The 13976-nt window shown below is 42.3% G+C and overlaps 2 protein-coding genes across 2 annotated transcripts; both read right to left on the reverse strand.

Moving 5' to 3' along the window:
- Positions 1-858: 858 nt before the first annotated feature.
- On the reverse strand, positions 859-2800 carry LOC131877567 (WASH complex subunit 3-like). The gene is made up of 2 exons (XM_059223269.1): positions 1544-2800; positions 859-1204 (listed from the first exon to the last, which is right to left on the reverse strand). Exons 1-2 carry the CDS (start codon positions 1758-1760, stop codon positions 942-944), a joined length of 480 nt encoding a protein of 159 aa, XP_059079252.1. The 5' UTR covers positions 1761-2800; the 3' UTR covers positions 859-941.
- Positions 2801-8753: 5953 nt separating this feature from the next.
- On the reverse strand, positions 8754-13845 carry LOC131877312 (facilitated trehalose transporter Tret1-2 homolog). The gene is made up of 6 exons (XM_059222923.1): positions 12965-13845; positions 12549-12872; positions 12262-12452; positions 11910-12097; positions 11587-11722; positions 8754-9037 (listed from the first exon to the last, which is right to left on the reverse strand). The coding sequence occupies exons 1-6, from the start codon at positions 13460-13462 to the stop codon at positions 8866-8868; spliced, it is 1509 nt and encodes a 502-aa protein (XP_059078906.1). The 5' UTR covers positions 13463-13845; the 3' UTR covers positions 8754-8865.
- Between the last annotated feature and the right edge of the window lie 131 nt (positions 13846-13976).

Raw genomic sequence — 13976 nt, forward strand, 5'->3', positions numbered from 1 at the left:
TATATTACGACGTTAGTTCTTTTTCTTCATTTTGAGGTCGAATTTCCAAAACAGCACACCATTGCACCTAGTAACTCAGTTTCCATTTGAGTTCAGTGCCTGATCTTTTAGAATCACTCGGATTTCGCAAAAAAAAATTCCTGTTATGAATTACAGATCCAAACCAAGCCGATTGCAGCCTAGCTATGGCCGTAGTTCTGTCAAGTCGGACATGTAGGAGCTCCTTGATTTTCCAACTTTTTGTGCCAGAATTGCTGAGTCCAGACAAATGCCACAGAAACTTTCATGAGCTCACTTCTTGATTGGTCAATCTATGACGGACTTGGGTCCAATTTCTGAAGAAAACCAATAAAAACCGTAATAATTTATTATGACAAGTTCGGACTCGAGTCCCTTGTAAAAGACTCGAGTGAAGTCAGACTCGAGTTTGGACTTTCGCTAGCACTACTCATAACCATAAGCCTTGGTTCAGTTACAAAACGAGGTAAATATTCGGGCCAAAATGATATGTTCAAAAATGGTTATTCTAACCTCATTCAGCTTAGAATTAGTAGACTGTATGGAAAAAGGCCACTAACAATCGCAACAAAGAGTACAGTTGGTTAGTCTGTATCTCTGGCATATAAAAAATCAGAAAAGTTTACTACCTATAAATTTTGAACAAAAACCATAAATGGATCTCTATAGATTTAACGTCTCATTTGCAAAATTTGCAAATTGCAAAAGCATTGCAGAAAAATCTGGGCTATGCATTATTTTGGCCCGCAAATTTTGACCAGTCCTTTTGATAACCCACCTACACATCAGACGATGAAAATACTTTGTGATATTAAATCTAGGGCCCAGCATTGCAGCCTTATTGAATTTCCTTGCACTAAATGACTATATTTTGTTCTTAAAGGCAATAGGTTACATGATATGACAGAATTTGCGAGTAAGGTTTACAAGTTTGTTTGAATCGTTGGACTAGTTGGAATCGCATCAGAGTTGCTCGAAATGACAATTTTCGGCTTGGGCGCCAAAGGCGGCTTGGGTTTCGCCCCCAACGAAGGAGGTTTGGGGGGCGTGGGGGGAGGCGGACCTTTCCTTTTGAGCAGGGAGTCTGCAGTCGATGATGCGATAGAGGGCTGAGAGGACTGAGACCCACGATCGTTGATGGATGACGGGGAATTCGCTTCTTCGTTTTTTTCGACGGTTGTGATGTCTGAAATAGATGTGATTGTGCTGTTCATTTGTCCAATTGACGAATGGCTTACTAAGAATTGGATATTCCTACACGTTGCCTATCATATGTGTCCCCTTTCATTCAATGGCCGATCTGATTCAGCACAACTTCAATTAAGGTCTGGGAAACGATATTTGACGAAAATGCCAAAGTTTATTTACATCGTCTGGCGAGATTCATTTTTTTTTCTCGAGTCAGAGGGAGATTGAGCTGATTGAGGATGATGGAGAGAAACATGACTCCTCTGGGCTTCTACATCGGACAATCAATTAAGAGAAGTAAGTGGCTTTTCACCAGTCATCCCCACTCACTACTTACCTCTTTCCAACTCAGCACAAATCTTCTGAAATTTGTCCAACTCTTGATCCAAGAACGCCCAGGACTCGGCTAAACTGGCCATGGCTGGACTGGAATCTAAAGTGGCATCCTCACTCGAAAAGCACGATGGCTCGGCCTTTGTGACAAGCTCATCACCATCATGACCATGTTGACTGACATTGACACCACGCTCCACTGACACTCGTCCCGTGGACATGATGTTGGCCGGCAGTTTTGAATATACGCGAACTGTCTGTAATGATATTCCGGACCGCGTTCTCAACTTATCACCGGAAGTCTCCGAGAAACAGATTACTGGCCTCCCCTGGATAATTGCTAGAGAGCAGAGAGCACCACAGACGGAGAAATGGAGACAAACGGGGGATGATTGATGATTGAATTGGACGAACTTGGTCTCGTTCACTCGTCAGTTGTCAACACCATAGTCAACACTAACACTAATGAAAAGAACATCGACAACGGGATGTTTCACTGGGGACAAGCACTTCTCTCTCACTCTTTGGAGTTGGGGATGATCCTGTGGAGGCACGAGTAGGGCATCACAATCAAGCAGCTCCACTTTTGCGGTAATATTCAGGCCGGAGGAGGAATTATGCCGGATCAGGTTCCTCTAGATTCGCGGCAATCTGGCCTGCATATTGTTTAAAAGCTTCACTTAGGAAATCCGATCGTCAGGACTTGGCACAACACTTTTCGCAGTCGTAGGCTTTCAATGTGTTTGAATCCTTTTGCCTTGGAGGGGGTTGGGCGGTAATTGAGTAATTGCTCTCACTGATAAGGCAATCTTGGTCCCTTGCTGCACGTTCAATGAAGGATGCCTCCAGCTGAACGAACGGCTCACTCCATAGGTAACAACAATATGTGCAAGAGCCTCCCACCATAAATGTTGACAAATTGTATCAGGCAGCTTGTGGTGTGGCCAAATATCAACTCTGATATCGATGTCACAGCGTGCCACTCGTGTTGCTCAATTTGGATCCACTGCCTTCAAGTGAATTAAGGACACATTCATGAATGACAAAAACTGGAAGCCAATCCCTCTGAAGAGTTGAACAATCTCGCGACGAGTGACGATAATGATGAGGAACACGACGATGACGATGACAAAAGTAATGAAGAAGAAGAAGAAGAAGAAGAAGGGGAGAAGAAATGATAATGACCATGTGGGTGATAGCAGTGGTGGTGATGATGATGATGATGATGTTGTCCTCACTCTCTCCGTCTGTCTCTCTGCTAGGAGCTCTCCTCTGGTCGTTGTCTTTCTCGTGCTCGCCTCCCAGGCAGCATTGGCGATCGAACAGACATTTTGGCGGACACATACGTACCTCTCGGTCCTGTCGGTCTTCTCGGTCGTTTCCTTCATCCTTCACGGAGCTTTGAACGGGGCGTTAGTCGGCAGGCTCGCTTGGACATCGCGTCTGGTGGTAGGCATGGGGCCCTCCTTGTCGGCCTTTGATGCGGTCCCTACTTCGAATTTGGCGAAGTCTCTCCTCCCTTCTCCTCTTTCTTTGCCTTTTCTAATATTCAGTTCTGGCTGTGTGCCTTTCGAGACTCAGGCAACCTTTCAGAATGGCAATGCGCGTAGAGGTAGACTATTGACTTGTGAGATGCCAAGATTTATGCAATAAGTTGTAAAATCTTACTCGAACTTCTCGTATCTTTATTGAGAGGTTTGAGGAGGATTATGCCACTTATTGCATAAATTTCGAACTACGAGCGTAAGAAGAGTATGAGAAGTCAATGCGTTAAAGCCTTGGCGTACGTGCGTTTCGCTCGGATAGACCGTTTGAATGTGCTCGGTTTGTCTATGTAGAGAGTGGAAGGAAGAGGTTCGGACCCGACTTATAACAGAGGCCATTGAGCCCTATGCTTGATGGGTTAATATTGGCTTAGTTTTGAGTTACTTGTTGCAGGACATGGTCAGTGGGCCGGCCAAATGTCAAAGCCTCTCTTCTTGCCAGTCATCGAGTAGAAGCTATTTCTGAAATCCCAGATTTAAGGGTTAATCACTTCGTACAAAGGGCATGAAAATGCAACTTTGTTCGATCTCTTCGACAGGGCAATGAATTGATGATTGGAGTGGTTTTGGAACCAGGTTACTAGAGATGGCTTCCAAGCATTCAAAAGTGCTAAAAAAAATCCGAAAACCTGGGTCGAAAAATCATAATTTTGGGCATCAAGCTTATGAACCTAATACGAACCGAACTGGCTATTGCATTGTTTGGACCAATCCTGGCCCAAAGCTGTGGGCGTTTGTCAAATTATTTCATATTGGGCTACAACATCTTAATCACTCGTTGGCAGTGACGCACTAACGAAAGTGTAACATTCAATTTTGAAAGAATTGGAAGAATGTACACAAAAACTTTGTGATCATGAGGAGCGTAGCCTCCAGAAGGTTTGCATTCCTATCTACATACTCGTAGAGAGGACGTCCACCTTTTAGTATACGTATACAGTACGTACATCCTGCTTGTCGTAAGGCCTCACTGAAAGTGGAGACGACAAAGCTGAGATCGATTTGCATAAGCCAACAAGCCAAGAACATCGATTTTTTTTTTTTTGAAACGACTTATCCAGGAGTTTGATATTCATGTAAAACACAATGCAAAATATTCCAGAGTTTTCATAAGTCCAATTACTAGTCACCTCTACGATACAACTTTGAAGATATTTTCCCTTAGCCTGTATATTGGCGCCTCTGCTAAAGAGTGATTGTCTTGAAGTGAACAACCCATTATTCAATGTGAGGTGCAAACTGGAAAAAGAAACAGACCCGCCATTCATGGCAATTTCTCTGATGGTTGAGCGTAATGCACACACACTACATACACTAGAAATCGAGTTAACCCAGCACTTAAAGGTGGTCTTGTTCGTAGATTGAATAGTGACATGCAGGGAAATGTAGTACCGGGTAAGTAAACATTTGAGATTCCCGTCTTCGCTTTCATCTTGAAAAAATTAACATTCAGGGATATGTTTGTCTATCATTCCCAAGGATCATTCCTCAGGGTTGGACTCATTCTCCTGTGTCCCCACGTACACGTATGATCTTTTACACCCGCCTGATTGACGAGGCTACCAAAACGTAATCAAGTTTGACTCTGAGTGGATAAAAAGGCAATTGTTGAGCACCGTTTCCTTAAAGCACTAACATTTGGCTTGAATCGGTAACAACAGAAAACTGTATAAGAATTTGAAAAACTTTTGCTCCATATGTTTGTGACGTGAAGAGAGATTGTTGAACAATTGGGGAAAAATTGAAAAAAAAGTTGAAAAAAGGAAAAACAGGAAAAATAAGAAATAGCCGAGACACTTATTTAGAAAAAGTAAGAAATGGGCTAAAATAAAGGTTGATGATTTTGTAAGGGAAAAATTATCTCAGTAATCAAAGAGGAAGAAAAACGATATTTTTCCAGCTGTGTTCATTAGTAGGGGTCAGAAAGATAATTTTTTAGGTTAAATCAAGTTTTAAACTGTTTTGGCCATTTTGGGGCAAATTTTTGCTTTACCAATTTTAGCCATAAAATAACCTGAAACTGAGAAATTTCAGGGTTTTGTCATGCTGAGGCGCAATTTAGGAGAAATACTTGGTTGAAAGAAATTTAGGACTACTTTGACCGTGTCTGACAATGTTCCTCTCCACCCAAAGATTTGTTTGACCTTAAACCCTAAGTTTTCAGTAAGAGGAAGTGTTGAACATATACGTACAGTAATGCTATAGTGCAAAAAATTTAGTTCTTAGCCTAAGGTGATTGGTAACCTCCCACCGTGTTCACCAAAACAATGTTCGAAAATGTTTCCAAAAATCAAAACAGTTTTGATGTCAGAATCAAAGCTAAGGGTGGTCTACTGAAGACCGGCAAGATGCCGAGCCTTTCGGTGTCCATCCTTGAACCATTGGTGAGTGGAGAACTTCATGCAAGAACGTCCAATCCCTTTACAACAGACCAGACCAAGGGTAAGAATCTGGGATTACGGGATGTGCAAAAGTCAAAAGTTTACCAATCTCCTTTAGACTACAGTAAAGTTGGATTTTTCATGGTAGGGTGTTAGCTTTTTCAATAGCCCGTTTTGATGAAAATATGATCAAGCAATTCTTGGAGGACAGGGGAAGGATTTTCAGAAGGCGCAAAGAGTGGCCCTTGATTTCTTTCCACCCTATACAGTATATTCCATGTGATGGTTTATACCAAGGGCAAGAAGATTGCGAAAAACGACAATCAAACAATTTTTGCCTTAAAGATCACCATAATACATGAATAACCAAACAAATAAAAAGCTTTTTTTTCACTTTTTTACAACTTATCTGAACATTTATACCACCTATTTGGCTGATATCCATGACCGAAGAAATATTTTGACGAAAAATCACACACTATTTTTCTCATCCCTATTCATAAGGGTAAAATGTTTCACCAGTTAATCCATTTAACTCTATTACGAGGACTGAGAAAGCAATCCTCTGTTTTTCAAACTTACAGAGCTTAAACTAAGATCATATACACTAAAACACATCTCCAGCCCATTAAATGCGTGGTCTAAAAGAGCACAAATTTCGCCGTGCAAGTTTCGAGCTTGGGGCAGCCTTTTTACGATTGGACTACGACTTGCCGAGATATCTCCCTTTTAATTAAATCAATTCGCACGCACTTGGGCTTGCTTTGTGACTCAAGATTGGCCCTTTTTATGACCGAGGTACAAGCTCAGAATCCCATGTGGTTAAAGTCGCTTTTTATTTCTTCATATTTTTTTGTATTACGTAGATCACGTTATTAGTGGTGAAAGTCCTGTATATGAGCATTTAACCCAATTCACGCCCTTTAATTGCCAAGATTTTCCCGGATATCTTGCATAGAACTTTGTCATCGTCTTGAAAGGGTGCCCTTCTCGCTCTTTGAAAACCTTGCTTGTTATGATTCTGAACCCAAATTGTTATTGTTCCAAGGACTTGGCGTTCTGTTAATTTGGCCAAAGTGACGACGTTTGCTCTACGAAATCTGCAAAATGTTGCATCTGAACCAAAACAAAAATGAAATTCGACTTTTCCAAAATATCTCACGACTATGATGCCTTAGGTTTAAGACATAGCCAATCTGCAAAAATTGGCCACCATTCAAAGAAACAGGGGAATAAAGAACACATTCACCAATCCCTCTTTCCGGCGAGGACCAACGTTGTTGGGACGCCATCAATAGGTCCATTTGGACATGGAATCGAGTGCACTACTGCCGGCACATAAAGCTATGAGACTGGTACACACATTAGAAGATATAAACGACGCATGCTCATTAATCGGAAAAGTGTGGCGCCTCATGAACCTAACCAATCATACATGATCCAGCGTAAGCTTTGATCGCGTGATCGCGATCACCGTCTAGATCTGGATTCGCTTTTCCTAAGTCCGTCACTGCGGGATCTCGCTGACGCCAAAGTGGGTGTGACGAAATATGGAAACCAGACAACTGTATTGTTGTTGTTGGTTATTGCAGTTGTGGCGTTCTCAACCTCTCATTCTTCAGTCCCGTGGCCGTCCAAAGGGACCGACCAAGTTCCCCCTTCCTCCCTCCTTTCCTCCCTCCTTCCCTCCCTTCGCCTCTTCGTCCTGCCCTCCCTTTACCCCCATCCCCCGTTTGTGTTTCCTTCGGGGCGGGCGTCTGGTTGTCCCCAACCCTCATCAATGGCATATCTATATAGTTAATACACTATGACGTGCGTACAGCATAGATGTTTCACAACCAGTAGCATAATCACCATTTTCAACGGTGCGTAGACTCACTATGTCTTCATCCAGTTCATCGAAATTCATGACGTAGAAGTGAAGGCTAAGTGCAAGCTCCTCGTTCAAACGCCATTTTGGATACATGCCGTTGTCGATAACACCTGCGGGTCTTTTGAAAGTGGTGCCTTCAATGATCTGGGCTATATAAAGTTGAAACTAATGAACTAATGATCATCCTATAGTGGTAGAAAGTGAGTGTTTTGAGGTTCATTAACACCAAAGGAAAAATCGTTCTGGGTTCTGTGGGTGAGTTCTATGAAGCTTCAAGCTGGGATTTGGACATTTGAATATCCAAACAATCGACTAGGTTGGCCGGGGTCACACTCCTGGCCAAATACGCTCGTAAAGCAACTCAAAGGTCAACCCATTTTTGGGTTCTTGGAAAATGATTTTTTACGCTTCCGTTTATTTCTTGATTAAAAGTGCGAGCGGGGCTGAAATAATCCAGAAAGAGTGATCATTTAGATTTCACTAGCATTATGGAACCAGGAATGCACTTGTTTTTATTTATCCTTAATGGCATCATGGTTTTGTTTCTCGGGGGATGGATTCCTCGAATAAAATACGGGTTAACACGTTGTACGCATATTTTTTAGCTACTCCGTTCCTGAATAACGCACAGTTGTTGCCATCTTTCAATCCAATATATATTTACATTCCCTGAAATGTACTAACTGACAATCCAAAGGACGGAGTTCAAGTCAAACATGGATAAATGCTGCTTTCCGCCCCCTGACAAATGATTTCACTGACCTAAATTGAGATGAGTAAGGGGTGGACCAGTGGACTAGTTCTCCACAATCTACTAATAATCATGTACCCCTGGGTAAAGGGAAAGGGGTTGTTGATACGACGTTTTATGGCTTGACAGTCCCATTATTAGAGGGAATGATAATAGGCCATTAGCTCATCATTTTGTCATTTTCCAAGACCTCAACCCGCCCGCCTGAGACTCTCACCCCTGCTGCATTTCCCCCTCGCTTCTTTTTTGTATTGCATACGTTTTGAAAAGACACCAATCATTGCAACCACCCAGCTCTTAGGCCATTTCCAGAATTGGAAAACCACTCTAAATCGTACCCATCATTTGTGCTGGCCAGAGTGGACTTGAGTTTGACAGACATGAGAAATGGGTCTTGGTTGTAAAGGGTCCCGATTCCCCGACTTTAATCCATGGCTAAAAGCCCCACAGTTGTTCTCTAACTAATCGCTCATTGTTTCTGGCTTTGGGTTGGGGGGGAACCCGGGATATGAGTTGTTCCATCGCTTGGTCGGTCGATCGGTCCTCTGGGTCAAAATGGACCGAGGCGGAAAATCCCTTCAATTGAAGAAGGAACCCAAACGGATCAAGAGATAATGATATTGTACGTACAGTATAGTGAACATATCTGCATACATCTGCAAGAATATAGATGGAATCTGGATTTCTTAGCACACATTCGCAATTCGTATGAGCAATACATTTGTTTGACAAGAAGTGATGATCGGAAAGACGTTGTTGTGTGGTTCATGGCACAGTTTATAACTTGGGCACGCAGACTCGAATGTAGATGGCGCCCAAGAAGTTGATGGCTCCGTAAACGATGAACGTCAGGCCTTGTCCCCAGACACCACTCAGATCGCTGAAGGATTTGGCGTTGGCAAAGGTGAAAATTCCGCCCATGGTTGTCAGAAAAGACATGCCAATAGGTCTGAAACAGCAATGGACATGAAGAGCATGGCTTCTGACTAATGGGTCAAAGACAGCATAATTGGATCGGATTTCATACGGGACCTAAGCTTCTGATCTCTATCCAGCTATTTACGATTAGGACCTACGCGGCTTTACACTAGGATGGAAAACCCAGATTGAATCCGCTTTGAGGATGGAAGTTGGAGTAGTGATGGGATGAGTTCGGCAAAAGACTTGAACCCGTCCAGCAGAGGACTCTTGTCTTTGACTGTGCTCAAGTTGAACAAAAAGACTCATACATCAAAAACTCACCCCAGCGCTACTTTAACTTCAATCCTCAAACCGGATTCGATCTCGGTTTTCCATCCTAGTGTAAAGCCGCCCTTACCTTCACATTCTTACCCGAACTAAGACCCACTTTACCGATGGAAATTAACATTAACCGGCCGAGGGCTATTGGAAAGTTCAAACAAAAAAAAACTGATAGTCTTTTGGAAATCTCGAATTGGCTAGAGTTTTAAGAGTCATCCTAGTGGCTCTCTTTACCGAGTTATTCCAGTCGTACTATGGAATTGCATCATGGGTTGACTACACTCCTGTTTATGACAATGCGCTAAGTAGGCTTCTTTTTAATGGAAAAAAAGAGCTGGGATTGATATCCGGATGTCACCTTATTGACCTGTCAGCATCCGCAATCTTGGGCCATTCGTTTCCCCCTTGAACTTGACTTCTTTATGGTTTAAAGGTGGATACGTCAAAAGTTTCAGAGTTGAGTAGCAAGGATCCCTCGAATATCCAGTCACATGATTGGACAAACCACAAAGCAGAAGCATCATTTTTTTGTGAAAACCGGTTTTCCTGGGTAAAATTTTGACTGTCATCATCAGGGCTGTGCAAAAAATGCAAATGCATCAATTTTCACTTTCAATCTTTTTGTGGTACTTTGCACTTTGTGGCAAATTTCACCATTTTGGCTCAAAAATCGGGGTTTTTATCTTTTACCACTTCATGGTACTTGCTCAAAAGTCTTTTTTCCAAAATGGCAAGGCCATCTTGCTTTTTGGACGACACAACCATTCAAGATTGCATCTCATTAGCTTTCCAACAATGTACTTCACTGTTTTCAATGCATTGCCCAAGTATCTAGTGACAGAAAGATCTATTTCCATTCGTATGTTATGCTTACTTGTAAGCGCAACACAGTTGAGGCATGGCTTAAGGACAAATATTTTGCCTTGACGCAAGGTGCTTTATTTAAGCACAAAGAGTATCAGGAGTTAATTTAGCAACCTAGCATGGTTTAATCTCTTTGGCTTTGGCTGCATGGCGCACTTTAAGTAAGGAATAAGGCCTGCTGTAGAGTAAAGTGCTCAAAAAGAAAGTTTGTGCTCCCTTTTTTGACACGTCCTTGAATTTTAGCTTGCCATGGCATTTTGCTGCTCCATTATTTTTCAGCTGGCTCTTGTACAAAAAGTAAATTGAACCACAAATATCTGCATGTCTTTCATATTTTTTGCTTTTTGCATTTTTTATTGCATTTTTTGCCGATTTTATTTGGACAATTATCTGGACAAGTCTGGTCATCTGCATAAAGAAAAGGAAAAATGCCACTGTTAGAAAATTTACTCAATGGCTCTTCATTCATGTGGCAGTGGAAAGTAGGATTTCACTTGCTTATGAAAAGAAGGTAGCCTGTCTATAATTGTTCGGAGCCTAAATTGTAGCTTGAAGATCCATTGTCCCAAAAGAAAACTGTTCATTGAATGGCCTTCACTCTTTACATGAAGTTTATTCAAGTTCAGATTTCAAAGAATCGACATGGTCAACGTCATAATTTTGTGCTCTTTGTCATGCCCTCTTGTTTGGAAGAAAGAGCAAACCCACCAAAGGTATTCTGACCATGCTGACTTTCATCAAGACTCAGTTTTTACAGACCTCATGGAAAGAAAGGAACAATAATTGAATAACAAGCTACTTTTTTCTGGCCGAAAAATGGCTCGTGGAGTCTTATTTAGAAACACTTGGAGGGTCGCAGTTTCCATGAAAAAATAAAAAGGACATTTTTAGAGCTCAGATAGGAACAAAACTTCTGTATAGTTCTGTTTTGATAACGGACTTTGTTTTATAACGGGAATATTCCGCACACTTTTGCCATGTTTGGCTCAGATGAATCCAGGTTTGATTTCTTTACTCAGATTTTGAGCAAAAATCCGACCAAGACAATCTTTCTTGAACAAAACGCTTCCTAAAGTCCTTTTACTCCTATTTTTTCTTACAATTCGTATTCATCAAAGAAAGTTGCTTTGTCTCTAGGATTCGAAATCAAACAATTAAAAAACGAGAGTCAATGCACAAACGCTCTCGTTACGTAACGTGTCAAAAATGTATCGCTTATTGGCACCGTTACAATTTCATGCTTGAAAAACGTTTCCCATAAATTCGACTCATTCAATCAACTAAGTAACCCTGATGTCTCCTCCAGTGTTATAGTAGATTGAACCTCGAAGGATATGGTTGGTTCCATCGGTTTGTGCTATCGACAGACAATTTTCAGAACAAAATCATTACCTCATGGCTGGTGGCAGCATTTCAGCCAACATTGGGAATCCAATGGATCCATAGCCGGTGCTGAAGATCAGAATGTGAATCACCAGTAGCGCTGTCGGTAGCCAAAGATCCCATCCAATGTGATTGGATACATTCCCTGTAATTACAAACTACTTCCTTAACAACCTTGATCTGAAATCATGCACAGGGGGTGGAATGATTTCGATTTTCCATGAAAGCTGATCCGAGGTTTGCTTTTGATAAGGCTATAAGCTCGCTCGCTCGCTCACTCAATCACTCACTAACTGATTGACTAACCCATCATATTCATCGTCAGTGCTCACCTTTTTTGCCTTCGAAGAGGACACCTAGTGCGAAAAAGGCCAAAGAGGTGCCTAAAGCTGACGTGATGAGGAGGTTCTTGCGTTGGAAGTGCTGAACCAAGTACACGCCAAAAACCACGCCCAAAAGTCCGGCCAAGGCCACAAACACTGCTGCCACTAGGGCCGGATCCAGTGAGTGCCAAAAAGATCTACGATTTTTCATTGAGGAAACAACGCATTGAGAAATTAATGTATTTGGTGGCCAATTGCCAAAAATCGACCACAGGAAGCACGCTGAACAAGTCGAGAAAAGCCGGAGAAGAAATGCTCATTTTGAGATATTGAATCTCAGCAAGAACGTTTCGTCACTTACCTGTTTGACTGATAATTGATGTACTTGGCATCTGTTTGAAGAATTGAGGCTGCGTAGAAACAAATGACATTGTAACCGGCAAATTGGTAGAAAAGCATAAAAATCAAAGCTTGAAGTAATTTGAGCGAGGACTGGCATTTCTGAGCTCCCTGGAATGATTCAGCCTCCAGATCTTCGGACATCTGAGAACCCTGAAGTAATAGATGGACAAGAGGAAAGAGTGGAATGGTTGGTTGCAAGTGAACTCGTTATGTCAAGTTCCGCAGCAAAGTATACTATCTTCTTACTTGATTCAGAAAGTATTGAACAGAAGGGCGGAAATGAATCCCAAATAATTGGTCATACACATTGAGGGCCAGAGAAGATTGTCCCTTAGACAAATGATATTGTGGGGCCTCAGGGACCCAGATGATGAGACCCACCACAAATGGAACAGCCATTACCAAGGAAGTGAGTGCAAGTTGACGCCAAGTGAGAAACACTCCCAAAACATTGATGAATAAGGTTCCACTGTAGCCCATCACAGCCAAAAGAACCCCAACAAGTGCTCTTTGTTTCTGATTGATGCACATTTCCAGAGTATATACTATAATTATACAATTACAGCTGCCCTGTAAGAACAAAAATCAAGCCACATGCGAGTATGAGGGCAAAAAGAAAACTCGAGTGTAATGTGGCGTCACGATGGATGGTTTGTTCTTACCTGACAAATTCCACAAACAAAGCGGCCCAAGAAAATCCAATTGGCATTTGGCGCCAAGTAGATGAGACCAAAGCCAAAGACATAACTGGAGCAGTGTAAAGTTAAGGTGGCCCATTTGCGGCCCAGGTACCTCATAAGGACTCCGGAGAGGATTGTTCCCACTGGATAACCCAAACCAGCGAGACTCGATACCCAGGACAACTCTTGATCTGTCAAAACCAAATCGTCTCCAGATTGGTTGCTTTGCATTAACACTAGTGCTGGACTGGCAAAGCCGTTAGTGGTGCCATTAAAAACCATTCCATATAAAAGAATACTCAAAGTCACTACCCAGTAGCGCCTGGGTCTTCCCAAGTTGAGCTCCAAGTCTTTGAATTCGTTAGGCAATAAAGCCTCACTTTGAACCGTTTTAGAATTGTCGAGGGGCAGGAAACCATTCCCGGCGAACTCACTAAACCTCGATTTGTCTCTGGAACCGTCCTCGTTCTTCGATCCCATCTTGAAGAATTGCGAGATGTTACGAACCCGTGACACCTTATTGAGAGCGATAAACACGCAGTTTCGAGATCTTGGAGATGTTTAGCACGTCTGAGGTCTGAAGGAACACAATTCTCTGAAAGCTTCCGTCGTAGGCCTCCTCATCCCAACAACGACATCCTCAACAAAGACACTTGAAGCAGGGCGGCGTACGGCCTAGCTTGTTGATTACAGTACAGTAGTACATACATGTAGGCCTGACTTTCTTTCCTCACAAAAGCGTCGAGTCGATGGCGTTCTTCAGAGAGCTTCGTACGAACTCACATCCGTAGTAAGTAGGAACAGATAAAAACAGACGGCGAGAAATTGGAAACGAATCCGACGGGCCCTAATCCCAAACTGGAAGAAATACTTATTCTGTATTCAAATGTTACATGATCACCCAAGAGTTTCATAATCCCTTGCCTCAGCAACAAGCATGAACATTTGGAGATCAAGTTTTGCCAGACTCGCAATTATATCCGCGATGATCAGA

The sequence above is a fragment of the Tigriopus californicus genome, chromosome 3 (genome assembly GCF_007210705.1).
Source record: "Tigriopus californicus strain San Diego chromosome 3, Tcal_SD_v2.1, whole genome shotgun sequence".
Lineage (NCBI taxonomy): Eukaryota > Metazoa > Arthropoda > Copepoda > Harpacticoida > Harpacticidae > Tigriopus > Tigriopus californicus.